We start from the raw sequence: 17,001 nt of genomic DNA, 5'->3' as shown, positions 1-17,001 counted from the left end.
CACCATTAGTAATTCTAACCCGCAAGGTCAAAGCAATATTTACATTTCTGTTATTCGCCAATTACCTGGAAGCTCCTGTATATTTCCCTCTCCTTCACCTTCACACTTATCGGTCATGCAGGTAAGATGATAACAAAAATATCCCCTAGGAATTTTCTCCAAGAAAATTAATTCAAATAAGAAGACTGAAAAACTAAGTACAGCCCACGATTCAGTAGCTTGCTGAACCACATTCAGCAGAAATAACTTGAATTGTTTTCTGTACAATTTTATCAGTGCCTCATCTCTGGAGTAATTTGACCCCACTCTTCTTTACAATGTTCCTTCAGTTCATTGAGGTTTGTTTATTCACAGCTTCCTCAAGATCCCATCACAGCCTTTGAATCAGTTTGATGTCTTTTCTTTGACCAGACCATTGCAGCTGCTTGATTCTTTAAATTTTCAGCCACTGTGTTGTAGATTTGCTGCTGTGCTTGGGATCATTGTCCTGTTGCATGACCCAGTTTCAGCAAACTTTAGTTCTGGGACAGATGTGTTCACATTCGACTCTACAGCACTTTGTATTTGTGTTGGTATGCCATGTTTGGTCTTCACCGGGCGTGGCACTGGACATTTTCACCAAACATCTCCACTTTGTCTCATCTGTTCAAAGAACAGCATGACAGAGCTCCTGTGGTTTGTTCAGATATAACTTGCAAACCTAAGCTGTGTGGCCACATACTTTTTAAACAAAAAGGGGCTTTCTCCTGGCAACTCTTCCAAACAAGCCAAACTTGCTCCAGAACAACAAACTGCCAAAAAGTCTGCTTTTATAGAGGTGGCCACACTTACTGATGGTCAGTTAGTCAAGTTTGTTTGATTAGCAGCACCTGGCTGCTACTTATCCTCTGGAAGCAGTAAGGGTGTACCTAGATTTTTTTTATACAACTGCATATAAAAAGTAAAGTCTCTCAGCACGGAATAATACTGCACTAATAAAGTTAACACTGACGGAGAAGAAGCCAGAGACGAAGATAGTGCTGGATTAATATTTAACCATGAACTGTATTCTATAAGAGGAGAATATTAGATTTACACAAGTTGGGAAGGTCTCTTAGTGACTAAACAACTGCAGATTTCAAGATGAAATTTACAGCCATCCACGTGGACAAGTTAAATGCCTTATGAAGAAACATTTTATGGTCAGTTGAGACAAAGATTAAGCCTTTAGGTCACAATGACAAGAAGTATGTTTGGAGGAGGAAACGTTAAGCTTTCAAACCTAAGAACACTGCACCATTGATCAAGCATGGTGGTGGTAGCACCATGGTCTGGAGCTGTTTTGCTACAATTGGCACTGGTACAATAAAGAATAATGAAGAACTACTCCAAAAGTCTTGAAATTCACCTCAAGTCAACGGCAAGATGGTTGGAACTTAGACATCAAAACTGGTTTATAGAGCAGGCTAACATTGAGCTTCTGGAATGGCCTTCTCAAAGCCCTGGCCTTAACTCTATTGAAAATTTATGGACTATGCTTTAAAGCCACGTCTGTGCCGGGACACCGACCAATAAAAATGAACTCTGGTCAGATTATCGAGGCAGAATTACGCCAAAAGCTTGTTGATGACAACCTGTAAAACACCTTGGAAGGTCTAGGCGAGGTGCAACTTTCTAAGTGGTATTTAACTAAATATCATTGGGCTTGTATGTATTTATTTGAGCCTGTATCTTTACTTTTGACCCTGTGTGGATTAGAGAAAATCCTAAATTAATTCAAACTTATTAAAAATGTAGGCTGTACAATCATTCCACTCTAGAAAAAGAACAGTTCAAAAATGATTAAAAGCCTCAAATTACCATAGTATTAATGCCTGTGAATGTATGTAAACGTATCACAATGGTATGTAAGTGTTAGACAACTTTTGAAGTGCTGCAGTCGAGCAAAACCCAGCATAAACTACAGCAACAAAAGTGGAAAACCTTAAGTAAAGAACAAATATTTCAAAACTGACCGTAAATAAAAACGTAGTTGGTTTTTTGCTAATTGCTAATGAACGCCCAAATACAGATCTTGACTTTGTCAGTAGAAGACTCCAGCTGCAGCAAATACAAATTGGTAACTCTACTTGCCACAGATAACTACTTTTCACCCTGCACGTGTGCACACGACAGGTCTGATTTTAAACTAGATGATCATCGACACTCAGCGCATCAGGTTTCACGAAGAGACATTTATTTCTAACCTCAAGACTGTCAGTGATATGCAGCCTTACGCAGCACACAGCCATCTCGTTTCTGTGCCCTTCTCACATTCTCATGCTGCCTCGGGGGTGCCTCCAGTCTGTCTCCCACATATGGAACAATGCAGTGCATTAAAATTCATATGCTTTTCATCTGGAGAGCAGACGCTCAGTATCTCTCCCTACCCGTTGTGCCCGTAATGGAATCCCAAACGCTTGCCTGACTGGTTGTCCTCCACCCCCGAGCCTCTCCAACTCTAAGGACAGAGGACAGTGGCTTTCCTCACAGTGCAGTCAGTGAAGTACAGAGACACTTTTGTTTTTTGGGGATTGCCAGTCATTTTTTTTTTGCATTGTGACTGGTCTGGCTGGACAGTCATATTTTATTCAACAGCCCAGAGACTCTTTCAGACGACACAAAGTCAGCCACCCATAAATATGTGAAAGGTTCGGGTCATGAGAGCACTGTGGGCAAGCAACATGGCAAGTTTCTCACTTCGTTGTGTCCTCATGGAAGATGTGAGCCAATATTAACAGCACACTTCCAACAAGCAAAAGAAATCTAACATAACCAGACCCCTCAGGAAGCTGAGAAGCAAACTGTGACTGGCTACGCTGAAAAATCCATACAGGCTATTTGGTTGCAGCAAGACTGTTGTAACTTTTTCTGCTGGGCTCTTCTGTCTAATTAACATTTCAAATATGTTAAATGTAGCACTTGGCCCTTGTTATAGCAAAGTTACAAATAAAACTGAAAACAGTACATCTATGTTCTAAAAAGGTTACAGTTGATAATGAAACACAATCTCCTTATATCGACTTTGATCAAACATTAGTCAAAAAAGAAAAAAATCGTATTTGGTTATTCTATAATATTACGGCAACACTGCAGAAAAGTCCCCATGTGGTTTGGTGATTGTGCAAAAACAGATAAAAGGTGTCACATGACTAGTTAGTACTGCTGCAATCTTCCCAAACTATGACCAAATGCAATGGTGGCATTATGTGACGTGTCTGTAGGAATTCTATGAAAATTCATTGATTCAGATTGTAATCAGTGTCAGAAGCTATTCACCCAAGAAAATCCAGATTCCATAATAAAGGCAGTGTTTATATATGCACCCTCACACCCTGGTTTAATAGTTTGGTTTGTTCACACTTTATGATAGGTCATTTTTGCTATCCTTTTATGGCTCTGAATAGCAGAATGCATTTTTTTTGTTGTTAGAAATAATTGCTCTGAAAAATGGGATTCCAGAAAAAAATCTCACGGAGTTCCTGGCAAAAAAATATCCTAGAAAAACACATACCTAATACATGCAGTGTTTTATTTACAAACTGCATCTTTTAAGAACAAGATTATTTTTGACAGAATAAAATAAATGACTTAGAGTAAATTCTGGAAAAACTGTGAAAAGATAATCAAAACGTGTCTTAGAAATAACCATTTTCTTCTGTGAAAATATATACCTTTATCATAAAATGTAGGCTATGTCTGTAAAGCAATTCATTTGCATTCATTTACCCATAGATAAGCCAAGGTAACAATGTCTGAGATTAATAAAAAGATTAATAAAAAGCAGTACTGGAACTGCATTGATTCCAATCAAAGATGTTTCCTATAAGCAAATGGTTGGCTTGAAACACAAATGTTAAACTATAGTATAGACGCACTATGTAGCTGCTAAAGAGAGATTTGCTGCTGTTCCAACGTCCTGCTATTTTTTTTCTCCTTTTTTCTTTTTCTTTTTTACAAAATGTACATTATACATATATATAAGCTGGCACCGTATTACAAATGTGATGTTTTGCAAACAGTATATAACTATAGTTATATATAATGTATAGTTCTTTTTTTAAACAAAACAACAGATCAACTTTGCATGTGAGCTTACTTAAAAGATTGACAAAGGCTTGCTCTGCTTGTGTATTTGCTGTGTTCTACTTCCTGTGCTGATTGCCTTCTATATTGTGCATACAATCTGGTCATGATCTGGCATTTAACTTAAAAAAGAAAAACAAATGAAAAAGAATATAAATCTATGGAAAAGCCCATAAAAGTGGGCTTTTAACTATAAAAACCTACAAAGACTAGAATAAGTACTAGGTGGGAGCCTTCCAAAATGCTCCCAAGAACAAAGTTCTTGTCCTCTGTTGATGAAGTTCCAGGTTTCTGCTGGGATGCAGTGATAAACAGTGTATGTCTCACTGTTGCACTCCTGCCATTTTTACTCCACAGTCTCCCAACAGTCTTTAACAGGCAAATCAGTTGATCCGAAACACCCTGCGCTTGAAGAAGAGACTCACTCCATCCTTCTCGGTCACATTTTGAGCTGGAGGCATTTTCTGGTTTTCAAAAAATGTGACTTTTTTTTTTTTTTTTTTTTTTTAAACCAAGCATGTTAAAGGCTTTCATCTGCAGGCCTGCTGCACTTGATTGATTAGCTCTCCAAAGCGATCAAAGAGCCCCTCTACCCAAGCCCCGTTTTGCAGACACGTCTGCACAGTCTCCTCCTGCCCCAGGTCCCCTGCCTGCACCCGCAGAGATGCAATCTGAAGGACAACACCACAAACAGAGCATAAAATACAATTAATTCAAATAAATTCCATGTGGAAGTATGCAAGTGACGTTAAATCTGCAAAATAATATTTACAGAACTCACAATAAAATCTAAAACTAAACAAAACAGCTTTACGCATTCAGTAGAAACTAGACACATTGTCTTACCTCATCCTTACACATGAGGTATGTGTGGTACTTGTAATGCTGCAAAGAATGGTATAGAGAAAACCACTGAGTTTTCTGCTGGTCTACTGTATACTCCTAAAAGAGGGAAACATAATTTAAAAAATGTGAATAATTAGTATATTTCATTTTTTTATATTAGTCAAACAGCATGAGAGCAGGAGGTAGTCGCTTCAGTGCTCAGCAAAGCTAAAGATTAACAAACGGTGAACCTGCGCCCTCTTATGGACAGACATTAGAAGTACAATTACCTGAGGCATAGTGTTGGGGCTCTTCTGGGGTTTCATAGTCTTCTTGTTGTAGGCACGTCCACTGAGACGTACTTTGAAGGCTGGCGTTTCCCCATCCTTCTTCAGTTCAGTCACCACTGAGATCTCTGGGAAGCTGTCTAGTGCTGTCTAAAGAACACAAGTTACTTAGGTTCACACAGTGCAGTAAAGATCCTTTAATGCTTATTTTCCTTTTGCAATGAAAGTCAATCTAGAACGCATATTCAAAACTTTTGAAGTAAAACATTTGCATTTTGCCATTACTATCTTACTCATGCGAAACCAGAAGTGAAGCCAGAGGAGGGTTTCCGACAGTGAAACTAATGAGTCAACATTCTCATTGGCTACCAACTGATGACTGACTGGGATCATTGTCATACTGAAAACATGAAGATGTTACACATCATACAATTATACGGTGGATCAAAAACTAATGCTACTTTTCTGTGTTCATAATTCCAAAAACCTTTAAAAGATCACCACGACCACTTGCTAAAATGCTGTCCGAAATCATGACAGTGCCTCCACCATGTTTTATAGATGGCTGTTGACCTGGGAGGTCAAACTCATTTTATATTGCAGGCCACAAACAGCCCACTTTAGATCTTATGTGGGCCAGACTGGTGAAATTCCAATTTCTGTCAATGTAAAAAGTTTAAATATGCATTTAATCAATGAGATGTCTTAATATAAGACAAAAAAGTGCAATTTCAACATGATGTCTCAGTTTTCCCTACATGGTAAAGAAATGCTACTGTAGTAAATGAAAGAAATCTGACAGCATGACTCAGCTTAGATTGTAAGAAGTAATGTGGGAAATGACAGAATTCTAAAATTTAATTACTTTGGTGTACTGTGAATGGCCATGAAGGGAAGCTTTATGGGTAAGAAAAGCTGTAAAATGACAAAAAATTATGCACTTATTCACATTTTCCAAAGTCAACCAACTGGCTGAATTTGGATCTTTGCAGGCCCAAATTTGGCGCCCGGGCCTTATATTTGACACCCTTACTACAGACACTGTTAAACTGTTGTTTTGATGAGTCAGATGTATCTCTTCTGTGTCAGGACTTTGCTGGATTTGTTTTTCCTTTTCTTAAGGACATGAGTTTTACTGGTCCACTTTCTTCTAATTTCTTTTAATGTCAATTATACCGTATTCTAAGAAATGCCAATTTTTCAGCCAGCAGCTGTTCAGGAATCACCTTCTAGACTTGTCAAACTGCACAATCTGAGGCATTTTTCATAGCTTCAACTAACGAATTTGGATACATGTATCTTTTTTGGGATAGTCAGCCAGTACCAGGGTGCCTGAAGACACAAATTAAAACTAGTTCTTTGCTAAGTTGTCTGTTATGTGCAGATACAACACCGGTTCCTCCCTTGAGTTCTGTTCTTCTGGATATTTTGGGGGATTTCCTTACCTTGCGCATGCATCAAGACAACACAAATCTACATTTATGTGCAGCTTCATTTCCACACTCACCTTCAACACCTGCTCTATGTGTAGTTTGTGAAGTAAACGTTTTCTGTTGTCAGTGATCATTCCATCCACTCTTTTCATATGTGGCAGCAGCAATTCATCTGAAATGGATGAGACAAAAGACAAGTCAGCAAGCAATGATGTGAGGGATCCTAAACTGTTAAGCCAATCTAACTAAGAACAATTCCTCTGTGTCCAAAAAGTATCTTGCTCACCATTTGCCCTTTCAAGTGCTGTCATTACATCTTCATCTAAGGCAATACTGATAAGCAGTTCCACAAAGCTCCTGAATGTCTCTTTCATGGTTCGTGTGTTGAGTAATCGGGAAGCAAACGGTAGCGGAGGGTTTAACTCTGAGTGTGCACGGGAGAGAGATAAAACACACAGGAGGCATCGAAGGGCAGTGAGAGTGTGACAAAATCTAGACAACAAACTAGATTTCCTTAAAAACTTAAAAGTGTTCTTTACCATCCTCTTCGCCTCCTTCTTCTGCAGATGATCCAGAGGCAGTAGGTGAAAACTCCTCCTTCCATTTCCTCCTCTTTTTTGGTGGAGGCTCTGCTCTTGGCTTAAGTTGTTTGGGTCTGGGCTTTTGGTTTTGGAAAACTGTAGGAGTGGCTGTCAAGCCCAGCAAAGTTTTCACCTGAAAACCCCTGTGTGACAAAACAAAAAAGCTGAGATAACTCAGAAAAATCTATTGTGAATTATAGGAGCCAATAGTCTACACTTACCTTAGTGAGTTCATGGGTTTGCAGCGTGGCTTCTGACTACAAACTCGTACATATTCCCTTTTGTTAACTGTATCCAAAAATTTCACATACACCCTCTGGTACATTGTCTTGGCATCACCAAAGTACCCAAGATACTAAATAGAGAAGAAGAAAGTGTTAGTTGACAAAACTAATTTGTATAATCAAACTATATATGCATAGTCTACTTACACTGTTTGTAGCTGAGAAGACTCTCTTTCCATCCCTCAGCTCAGGCACAAATTTCTGCAGCAGAGCCTTCTGTACTTTCCAGATGGCTGGAGGCTCACTGCCTGCTTTCATTGTCACCTGCACAGAGAAACACAGCACAATGCAGAATAGGCTTCAGTATGTGGAAGCAGTTTCTTTTAGTCTATCACTTACAATTGAAGAGGAATTAAATTAAGTTACACTGCATTGCATCAAGGCTTACTTTTGAAATGCTAGTGTTATATTATAAACATTCTGACCTGTGCTACACTTTCAATTTTGCCCATATCAAGTGTTACAAGCATTCATTTCACTTCCCGTACCTTTAGGTTTTCGATATCCTCATTCCTGACAACAAACTCGTCTCTCTCACGATACATTCCTTCTCCTCCGCTGTCCGACAGCTCCTCATCAGTGAGTCCTGCCATGGCTACACTCTTTAAAGGCATAGCCAACTGGCCAGGTGGTGTCTCTTTGGACTCCTCTGTTGCTGCAAAAACAGTCTTTCCTGAGGCTGCGTTTGTTGTCTGTGCAGGAGTGGGTACCTGCAGCACACAGGATGTCACGGGAGGCGCACTATCTGTGACAGCGTGGGGCATGCTGGGAACCTCTTCTGGCTTCAACATCAAACCTTGAAACTGATTATCTGAAGAAGCACAAATTCACAGCCACAGACAGAAAAAGGAAAATGAAAGTTCAATGTTCACTGTTTTGTATTTAGGCAAACAATATTTCTGTCTCGAGCATGAGATACACACTGTTACAGAAAGTCAATGTTTTACAGGTTTCTATAACAATATACAGGAATAAATACAAATGGGATCCAACTAACCTAGTTGCTGGTTTTAAACATCAGTTTAATTTGGTTGTTTTTTTCTTTACTATCACTTCATTAGCATCAATACCCTGGCATTTTTGGGCACGGTTCTTGTGTCGATACTTATTTACTGAGCATGTACCATATGCTACAGAGTGTGATTACCTGTCCTAGTTTTCCGATCTGAAGATTCATCCAGAGCTGAGAGAGCCGAGCTGATGCTGTTCCTCAGAGCCTGGTTCTTTCCAGTGTTCTCTTCTTCATCAGAGCTGAATGATGGCAGGGTCTCCAAGTTCTTCTGTAGATCTTCATCAAGACGTTTCTGCTGGGAGTTTACTGCTGGACTGTCCTGGGGAATTAAGGGCGTGGGCAAAGTTGGCAGTTTTGGGGGCAAAGCTGGCATAGTACACTGTTTGGATGAGGTACAAGCCTTTCTAGGGCGATTAATTGTTCGTGTTGGACTTGGAGAATATTGCTGTTTGGGCCCAGACTTGATAAAGTCTAGGAAGGAGCCAATAAAGCCAGTTTTGACTTCTGGTTGTTTCTCTTCCACTTCACGAATCTTTTGCCTGATTCTTTCCTGCTGTGGACAACCATCATATAAACCGTGTGCCGCAGATGGTGAGCTCACATCACTACCCCTCGAGTTTTGCCGCTTGGTCTGCCCACTACGTTTGGCTGGTCTGGCCAGTCCACCATCCTCTTCATGACTGCCTGTTTTAGTCAATGACTTAGAGCGAGCCTTCTTTTTGGTGAAGTCCTCACCATTTGGACTTTCCATGAGTCCATCATCAGTTTTAATACACTTTGCATTCCCTTGAATTCTATTCTGGGGACCTGAGGAGTCATATACCTGCCCAGCTGAGTGATAGTTATTGTCAGAGCACCTTGTGTCTCCATTTGCATGAAGCTCATTATTGTTGTTGTGGGTACCAGATCCACCCTGACAGTCTGTTGTCATCTGTGGTCCGTTTAATGTCATGGTGATGGTTTGGGAGATAGTGTTAGTGATAATTGGCTGTTGTGCTGAAGAGAAACTAGGTGACATGTGTCTTAAATCAACAGTTTGGAAGTGACCTTTGGAATCAATAGGACTTGCCATCACTGCCATATCAGCCTCAGCAGAGGATGTAGCTTTGACAAAGTCCTGTGGTGACACGCCACAGGCAGCTACTGTGGCAGCGAGGATGTCATCAACATTTGACAAAATATTCCTGTCATCTGGAAGTAGAATAGAGTCAGAGAAACAAATAGAGTTGACAGCAAAGTGGTTTTTGGCATCGCTTGACTGCTGATTTGTCAACTGGCTGTAGTGATGTTTAGACGTAGGACATTCTGAGCTTGGTTCAGACACTACTGTGCCCTGCTGACTCTGGGTTTCTGTAACACTTGGACCCAGCAGGTCTCGGTCCATCTGAAGATACTGGACATGAACAGGGCCAAGGCCTTGTCCCGATTGAATAGCTTGCACTGGAATCACCTTTGATGTGTTCTGACTATTATTCAAAAGTGGCTGCTGGAGCAAAATTACTTGATTGGTCTCAGGATGAACCTGAGCACTGGGAATAGCAATAAACTGGGTGTGGGCTGCTAAAGCCTGAGTCTGGTTATGGTTCTGTTGATTCTGTTGCTGTGCCTCAGCAGATTCAAGTTGGAGAGGATGCTGCTTGAGCGGCTCTGAGCACAGGGGTATATGTGAGGATTCAATGGTGGAGTCTGTAGTTTTTGTGTTAGAAGTTTCATGACCATTGGCACTAGTTAAATGAATGTGCTGTTGGCTTAGAGAACCCATTCTTTCATCCTTTACCGGCACTGTATTTACATGACGTAGTCCCATAATCTGGTCATCAGAACGTGAACTGCTTCGAATAACACTCTGTGCTTTAGGGTGATCATCCATTTTTGAAACAACGTAGATGACATTGTTATGGGAAACTATACTGTTACATGCTATGGAGGCCTCCACGGAGACCTGCCGCAGAGCCTCGAGGCCTTGAAGAGGCACCTCTTCAAGTTTTTGTTTGCCATATGTTGGCTTTATGTCCTGTATTGAGGATATGTTATTTTGTAAGGCTTGAGCCGCTGAAGAGTAGGTAGGCAAAGGTGCAGACAAAACATATGTGTTGGGTTGTGAGTGCTGCTGGTGGGACAGAGTGTCGTGTGTTTTGCCTCCCACGGAGGCCTGCATGAGGGTGTAGTCCACTGTAGATGATGTGGGCAGGCTCTGTACACATGTGGGTGGGAAAGAAGAGTTAAGGGATTCTCCCGTGATAAAGCTTTGAGACTGGGTCACTGAATTCTGCACCTGTGATTGAGAAGTATAAGTCACATTTGAGGCACCCTGCGAGTGGGATGTGGGATAGCTCTCAGACAGATTTCCTTGACACAAGTTTTGTACTTGGGCTCCATACTGGATGCCCTGCTCTTGGTTCAGCCCAGGAGTAGATGAGTAAACAAGAGACTGACTAATGGATGCCACATTGTCAGACTGGCTGGAGAGTGAAGGGAGAGTCTCATAAAGGGAGGAGAGTTTGTCTGAAGTGGAATCGGAGGCTTGTGACTGTGTATGAGGTGTGATATAAGTTTGAGATAAAGTGTTGGAAATTAGGCTAGACAGCTGGACTGCCTCTTGGTTAATAATCACAGAGTTTTGCTTCAGTCCAGGGGAGGAATAACGCTCAGGAGACCCCGCTGACAGGTTCTGAGAGTGCATCTCTTCATTTCCTGCAGGCTGTGGAGCTAGTTTGGAAGAACATTCATTCGTCTTCTGCAGCGAAGTGGATGAATATACTTGCGTTGTACAATCTGTTTTGGGTTGTAGGGAACCACTGACTCCTTGAGAGGAATCTGCTCCTGTGGAGGGGTTGCAGGACACGGAGGGCTGATGGGATGGTTCCTGCTGGTAGGATACATCTGCTTCGCTGCCTGAACCGAAATATCCCTGTAAGGACTGCTCCGAACTAGGTAACTGCTCTGAGGCTATATGGATACTAGAAGGCCTCTGGTGGTGTTTGATCACACTACATTCACGCTGAAGGGCTCTTTCAATAGAGCCTGAGAAAACTGTAGCCCCAAATGGCTGATTCGCACCATGAGTGGCAGATAGGGCAGAAGGTAAGAGGCTAAACTGGGGCTGCAGGAGGTGGGGTGCAGACTCTTGGGCTGAGCGGTAAGTGGAGGACTGTACAGGGAGCGGTGAGCCCAGAGCAGAGGCAGAAAGATGATTGAAGGCCAAGGCAGTGGGAAGCACAGTCTGGTTAGACTTAAGATGCAGGAGGGGATCATGGTGAGAAAACAAGCCATTGGTAGAAGTGCTAAAGGCAGGATCCTGGAGAGTCAGGGAAGGGTTGGTGGCATAACTCCTGGTAGGATAGGCACCTGTGTGCTGACAGGATGAAAGCGCAGGTGTAGAGGGGAAAGTAGCTGTAGAAGGCAGGGCACCAGTCAAATATAGTTCTGTGGTCGAGGAGTTGGCACCTGCATGGAAACCACACACACACAGAGAACATAAGTACAAGCATCTTACACAAGCAATATTTTCATCATAAACAAAATTCATGTGCAAATACAATACAAGTAATACAAAATCTGAAATGCCAACATCCCCCAACATATTTCATTTTAATCATACTCAGCCTTTGGACCATAGGTACACAGTGCAAGGTCTCTACTAGCATATATTAACAAAGACCTGGCAGGGTGCTAGAACAGTAATATTGTGGTGGCCAGTGGTTGAATTGCAACAGGAAGAAGGTATTAAAATGTTATCACCTTTCCATAAACATCAAACGCTTACACAGGTCCTCAGCAATACACTCGGGAGAAAAGTGAAGAACAGACATACATACAAACATTGTTTGCTCTATTAGTGAGATGAATTGAGAAACAGAGCTGGACAAATATTTTGTATCCATGCAAGTTTTTCTTGATTCACAAAAAAAGATGCTAAAGGTAATTTATAAAGTGTGTCATCACATATATCAATTTGTCTACCAAAGAAGATCAGAGAGCATTACAATACCCTATCTGTAGTACTTGTATACATGTAACAATGTAGCCAGCAGAATTGATGGTGGTGCAAAGTCAAGTTGTGTCCTACGCTTCTAAGCAATTTGTGAAATAGTGACAAATTGATGGACACATGCTTACAGAGTGCATTTAGGTCCCACCCAAATTGGAGAAAAAAAAATTGTGCAATTGTTTCTATTGACTTTACATTGCACAAAAAGGGCCTCCTTGTGAGATCCACCTGCTAGCACTGAACTGAAAAATACCTAAAAGCTGCTGTGTAGCATGCACTACCAACAGGGTAAAGAATGCAGAACTGAGTTTTTATAAGCTGAAGAACTACAGAACTTTGAAACTGAGCTTTTTATAAGACAAAAATGGATACTGTCAATAAGACTTGAAGCACTATGAGCAAGAGTAATGGGAAAATGGAAAGATCCTGACACTGCATGGCTATCTATGCAGCATGCGTTTTGTCATGGATAAGTTAAAAGCGAAGAGTAATATTACTGCACTTGCATGTGCCTTATCAGATTACAGCAGCTTACAAATATAGACAACGTTCAGTTTCTAACAGCTAAGGTTGCTAAAACAATCCCTACACATAGTGAAACCAAATATTTTTAGCTAGTAAGAGTCGTTTTTTCACCGTTCCAACATTTGGTTGCACACTTTAGGGTCTAAATTTTTCCCCATCCCGTGGACATGGTTTTCAGAGTATGGCGTATTACATTCTCTCTATACTTAATGATTTCTTCTTTAAATAAAATAACTAAGATTGAAAGATTGATATGTTCTCACCAGCAGGCCATGATGGGGGTCTATAAGGAGAAAGCAATGAGGCACTAACAGGACCAGCCTGAAGGCTTCTCGACTCCATGGCTGAAAGGAAGCTCATGATTGAGGTCTCTGGAGTACTACTGTTTGACTCTAGTGCTCCTGACATTCAAAAGAGGAAGAGAAAGATGCGTCTGTGCTTAAACCAAAAATTTCTGCATGAATACATATTACCTGGTAAAACTGGTCACTTTAAAACAATATTTCATTATAACGCCATAACTCACCTGTTGCAACAGGAATATGTGATGTAGTGTATGTGGGAAGCTGGTGTGTCGTAGTGTAGCTTTGCCGCTGGAGGAGCTCGGCATCAAGGTATGTTGCACCGTAACTGGGGCTGCATACACAAACAAATGTAGGGGATTCATTAGAACTATTATCTCTACAAACAGCAGTGCACAACCAAGTCAAATATGAGTATATACAGTGGATTAAAATAAGCATTTATAGTTTTTTCTTCTTGAAACACTTATAATAAAGTTGCCACTCTTATTCACAAATTAACATTAAACACTGACAAAGTTAGGACATGCTGTGACTGATGGAGTGCTGCCAAGATGGCTGCAATAGAATTGCTAAATGTATCTCCTTGATCAAGGTTTACTCGACTGGCTAATCAGGCTAGCATGAGAGACAACAGTCAAAAATATCCTGATATATATTCCTTTTAGAAATGATTGGGACTGCTGTGCTCAAGGAAACACTGACACTGTTATACTCGTAGTCTGATTTATACACAGCTCTACACCATCTTAACTATGCAAAAAGTGAAGATGTACAAATATTTCTAAAGTAACTGTGAATTGCTCTTCATGCACAGCAAGCAAGATCAAGTAATCAGTCTGTAAAGTTTTGTCAGTTTATTGTCGACAAATTCAGTAGACTCACTTTCTCTGCAGAGGAAGAAAACTGCAGCTCTCTGTATTATAGTTATAACAAAACCCAAGTTGTGTATGTGTCATGTAAAGTAAACAATACCAATCACCAGTGTGGTAAAACTGTCCAAAAGATTTCTTGGATTAATGTATTATTGTTTCAAGGGTTCTCGTGGCTATTTGTCTGTTACAGAAAAAAGCTAGTCCGAGAGGCCACCACAAATGCTAACAACAATTATATAACAATACAGGACACTGATTTGTCAAAATTTGTTTGCTTGTATAACATGAGGAACTTCATTCTTTAGCAACCATTTTGGCTAAGTGAGTAAGGCATTTATATCTTGTAAACATTTGGATGGTGTGAAAATTTGGATGTAAAAATGGTGTGAAAAGTCATCAATAAACAGACTGGTCAAGTCACTTTTATCCATCTTTTTTGGGGGGATGTTTATTTAAAATCTGACGTATTACATTTTTGCTTTCCAGCTAATCAGATGCAGTTTGGCTTGAGCTAAAGTGCTGCCTTAAAGGTAAATACTGGTGGATGAAGCAAACTAAGGAGGGTCTCTTCCCTCATCTGTTCCTTTCAACAGTTGCACACACCAGATTATTTCCCCACTCATCTTTGCTAGTTTCTTTTTACGCTTTAGAATCGATAACAACAAGTGCAACACACAACATGCTAATTACCATGTTACTCTGATGAGTTACTGCTAATCAGCAGCCACTATCTTATGTTATTTAGGTCATAAAATAAGACAAACTGGTGTAATCTTAGATTTTCTGAAACAGAGATCAGCCACAATAATTTACTTCATTATTTATCATAGCCACTTGATTTTCATAATTATTACATTTTTTGCCATCCAGCACATGACAGAGTTTTTTTCTTTTTACAGGCTAACTTATACTCTTTGTTTATCTGTTCTACAAAGACTGTTACTTTTGTTCCGCTTGTGAGAACAATGTGGCTTATTTGTACCAGACAAAACAATGTTGCCATGAAGGATGGCCCCTCTTTATAGCAAATTAGGCCAAACTATAACACAACAGTCATAAGTCACGAACTGAGACCTCAACAGCTTTTGCAAGTTCTGTGGTTACACGGACTATATATAACGAAGGACCTCAAGCTTTCATTACTAGAACAAAAGCACAGATTTACAAAAATGTAGAATGTCGCCACAGCAAAGAAAATTACTAATTTGAAGTGTTGTAACTGTTATATAGTAACTAGCTTCGGTTGCTAGTTATCTCTCTTGTTTTACCTTTGACGAACACCTGTGGTTGAAGAAAACACAACGATTAAATGCTACTTTAGGATACCCAGATGACCACCTTATTATAGAGATATAAAGCAATTATCTTGAGTAGTTTGTGTTCACTGACTCTGTGTGTGCTCATGCTGAAAGCACGATATGCTAGCAAAAATTAGCAAGGTGGGGAAAAAGTAACGCACGGCTAAGAAACCACTGACAAGTCAGCGTCTGTGACATTTAACCATTTCTCCCAGTGTTCCCGACAACCGCAAGGACCTGTGCACTTTTCTCCAAAAGCAAAGCTAGGCCCTCCATCACCGAAATTTCCTTCGGAAGGTGACCCGCCCTCTCCTTCATCTTTTACCTTGGCTTGATAGTAGCTGAGCCGCGGTCATAGGCCCACGAAGCTACGGTCTGTGCTGGTGGAGCCAGCGCGTCCGCAAAGCTGGAGCTCGGGTAGTTCCTGTCCATCATCCGGTGAAAGATTCACTTCCCCAGCAGAGCTTCGTGGAGCAGCGGACACACATCGTAGCAGCCCGGGACCTACCGACCGAGGCAAGTCCCGTCAATGCAATTTACAGTCCACAGAAAAAAAAACAGCGTCAAGCTGCTATCATGTGGAAAAAAGTATCACCGGGTGATTTCGTTATTTTTTTGTTCATCTCCCGTCTGGTAAAGTTAGTCTGCCACGAGACTTCTCTAAGGCACTGACGCTTGGCTGCAGCTAGCTGGCTAACTGAAACTTCTCACATTAGAAATGAGTTGCAGTGTCACGCTAGACGCAAACTTCTCCGACAAGCCACGGTATCGACTTCACGAGCAGATGTATCGAAGCGAGATGTTGTACCGACGGTTCGCTTCACCACCCCAAAAAAATCACGTGACCACCAGGCGAACCCTAAAGCTGGTACCAGCGCAGCGGCGCTTCCTTTGAATGAAGGGTGATCCCACCGGTCTGCCACAGCGAGTTGTGAACTCTGTTCTCCCTGAACTAAAACAAGTGTTCAAGCATCTGGCTACCTGAGCTTTGACCTTCTGTTTAACAGCAGCAGCATGTACAAAATGCTATGCTTTCTTTACTTAAGAGAATGCTAGCTGAACTTATGTTCATTTCCTCATTTACCCTAACCACAAAATATCCATGACCATCATCAGTGTTAAATCTTGCTTCCCAATCATTTACATGATGTGGTCTTTATTCTTATCTGATTTTGTTCTTCACAAGTACAAATATATACAAAATAGTCTGGTCAATAGATGGGTGGTACTATAAATAAAATAAAATACGATAAAAAATAATGTAAAAAAATATAACAGAAATGTAATTTTCAGCTGAATGTTTTGTCATACATTCGTAGGCGGTTTAGTTTTAATTTAAATCTATTTAACTTTTTAATACTGTCAAGCTAGTTTGATAATTCATTTGTTATATTGCCATTGTCATAAATTAACAAAGTACTTGAAATGCTTACCATTTGTTCCAGAAAACAGTTTTATATAAAGAAAGGCACCCCTTCCTTCCC

At 40.7% G+C, this 17,001-nt stretch overlaps 1 protein-coding gene across 2 annotated transcripts; it reads right to left on the bottom strand.

Annotated features, from left to right (window-relative positions):
• Positions 1-2,184: 2,184 nt before the first annotated feature.
• qser1 (glutamine and serine rich 1) lies at positions 2,185-16,386 on the bottom strand. 2 transcript variants are annotated; one of them, XM_006779989.2, is made up of 13 exons: positions 15,843-16,386; positions 13,569-13,678; positions 13,306-13,443; positions 8,662-11,973; positions 8,003-8,325; positions 7,662-7,778; positions 7,452-7,585; positions 7,189-7,373; positions 6,936-7,073; positions 6,724-6,821; positions 5,220-5,366; positions 4,951-5,046; positions 2,185-4,775 (listed from the first exon to the last, which is right to left on the bottom strand). In XM_006779989.2, the coding sequence occupies exons 1-13, from the start codon at positions 15,950-15,952 to the stop codon at positions 4,635-4,637; spliced, it is 5,049 nt and encodes a 1,682-aa protein (XP_006780052.2). In that variant the 5' UTR covers positions 15,953-16,386; the 3' UTR covers positions 2,185-4,634. The 2 variants fall into 2 exon arrangements, with proteins under 2 accessions (XP_006780052.2, XP_006780053.2); XM_006779990.3 differs by lacking the exon at positions 13,306-13,443.
• Positions 16,387-17,001: the final 615 nt, after the last annotated feature.

This window comes from Neolamprologus brichardi, chromosome 1 (assembly GCF_056152115.1).
Source record: "Neolamprologus brichardi isolate AB-2024 chromosome 1, ASM5615211v1, whole genome shotgun sequence".
NCBI lineage: Eukaryota > Metazoa > Chordata > Actinopteri > Cichliformes > Cichlidae > Neolamprologus > Neolamprologus brichardi.
The sequence above is the reverse complement of the archived record's forward strand: the minus strand, read 5'-3'. Positions and strand labels throughout refer to the sequence as shown.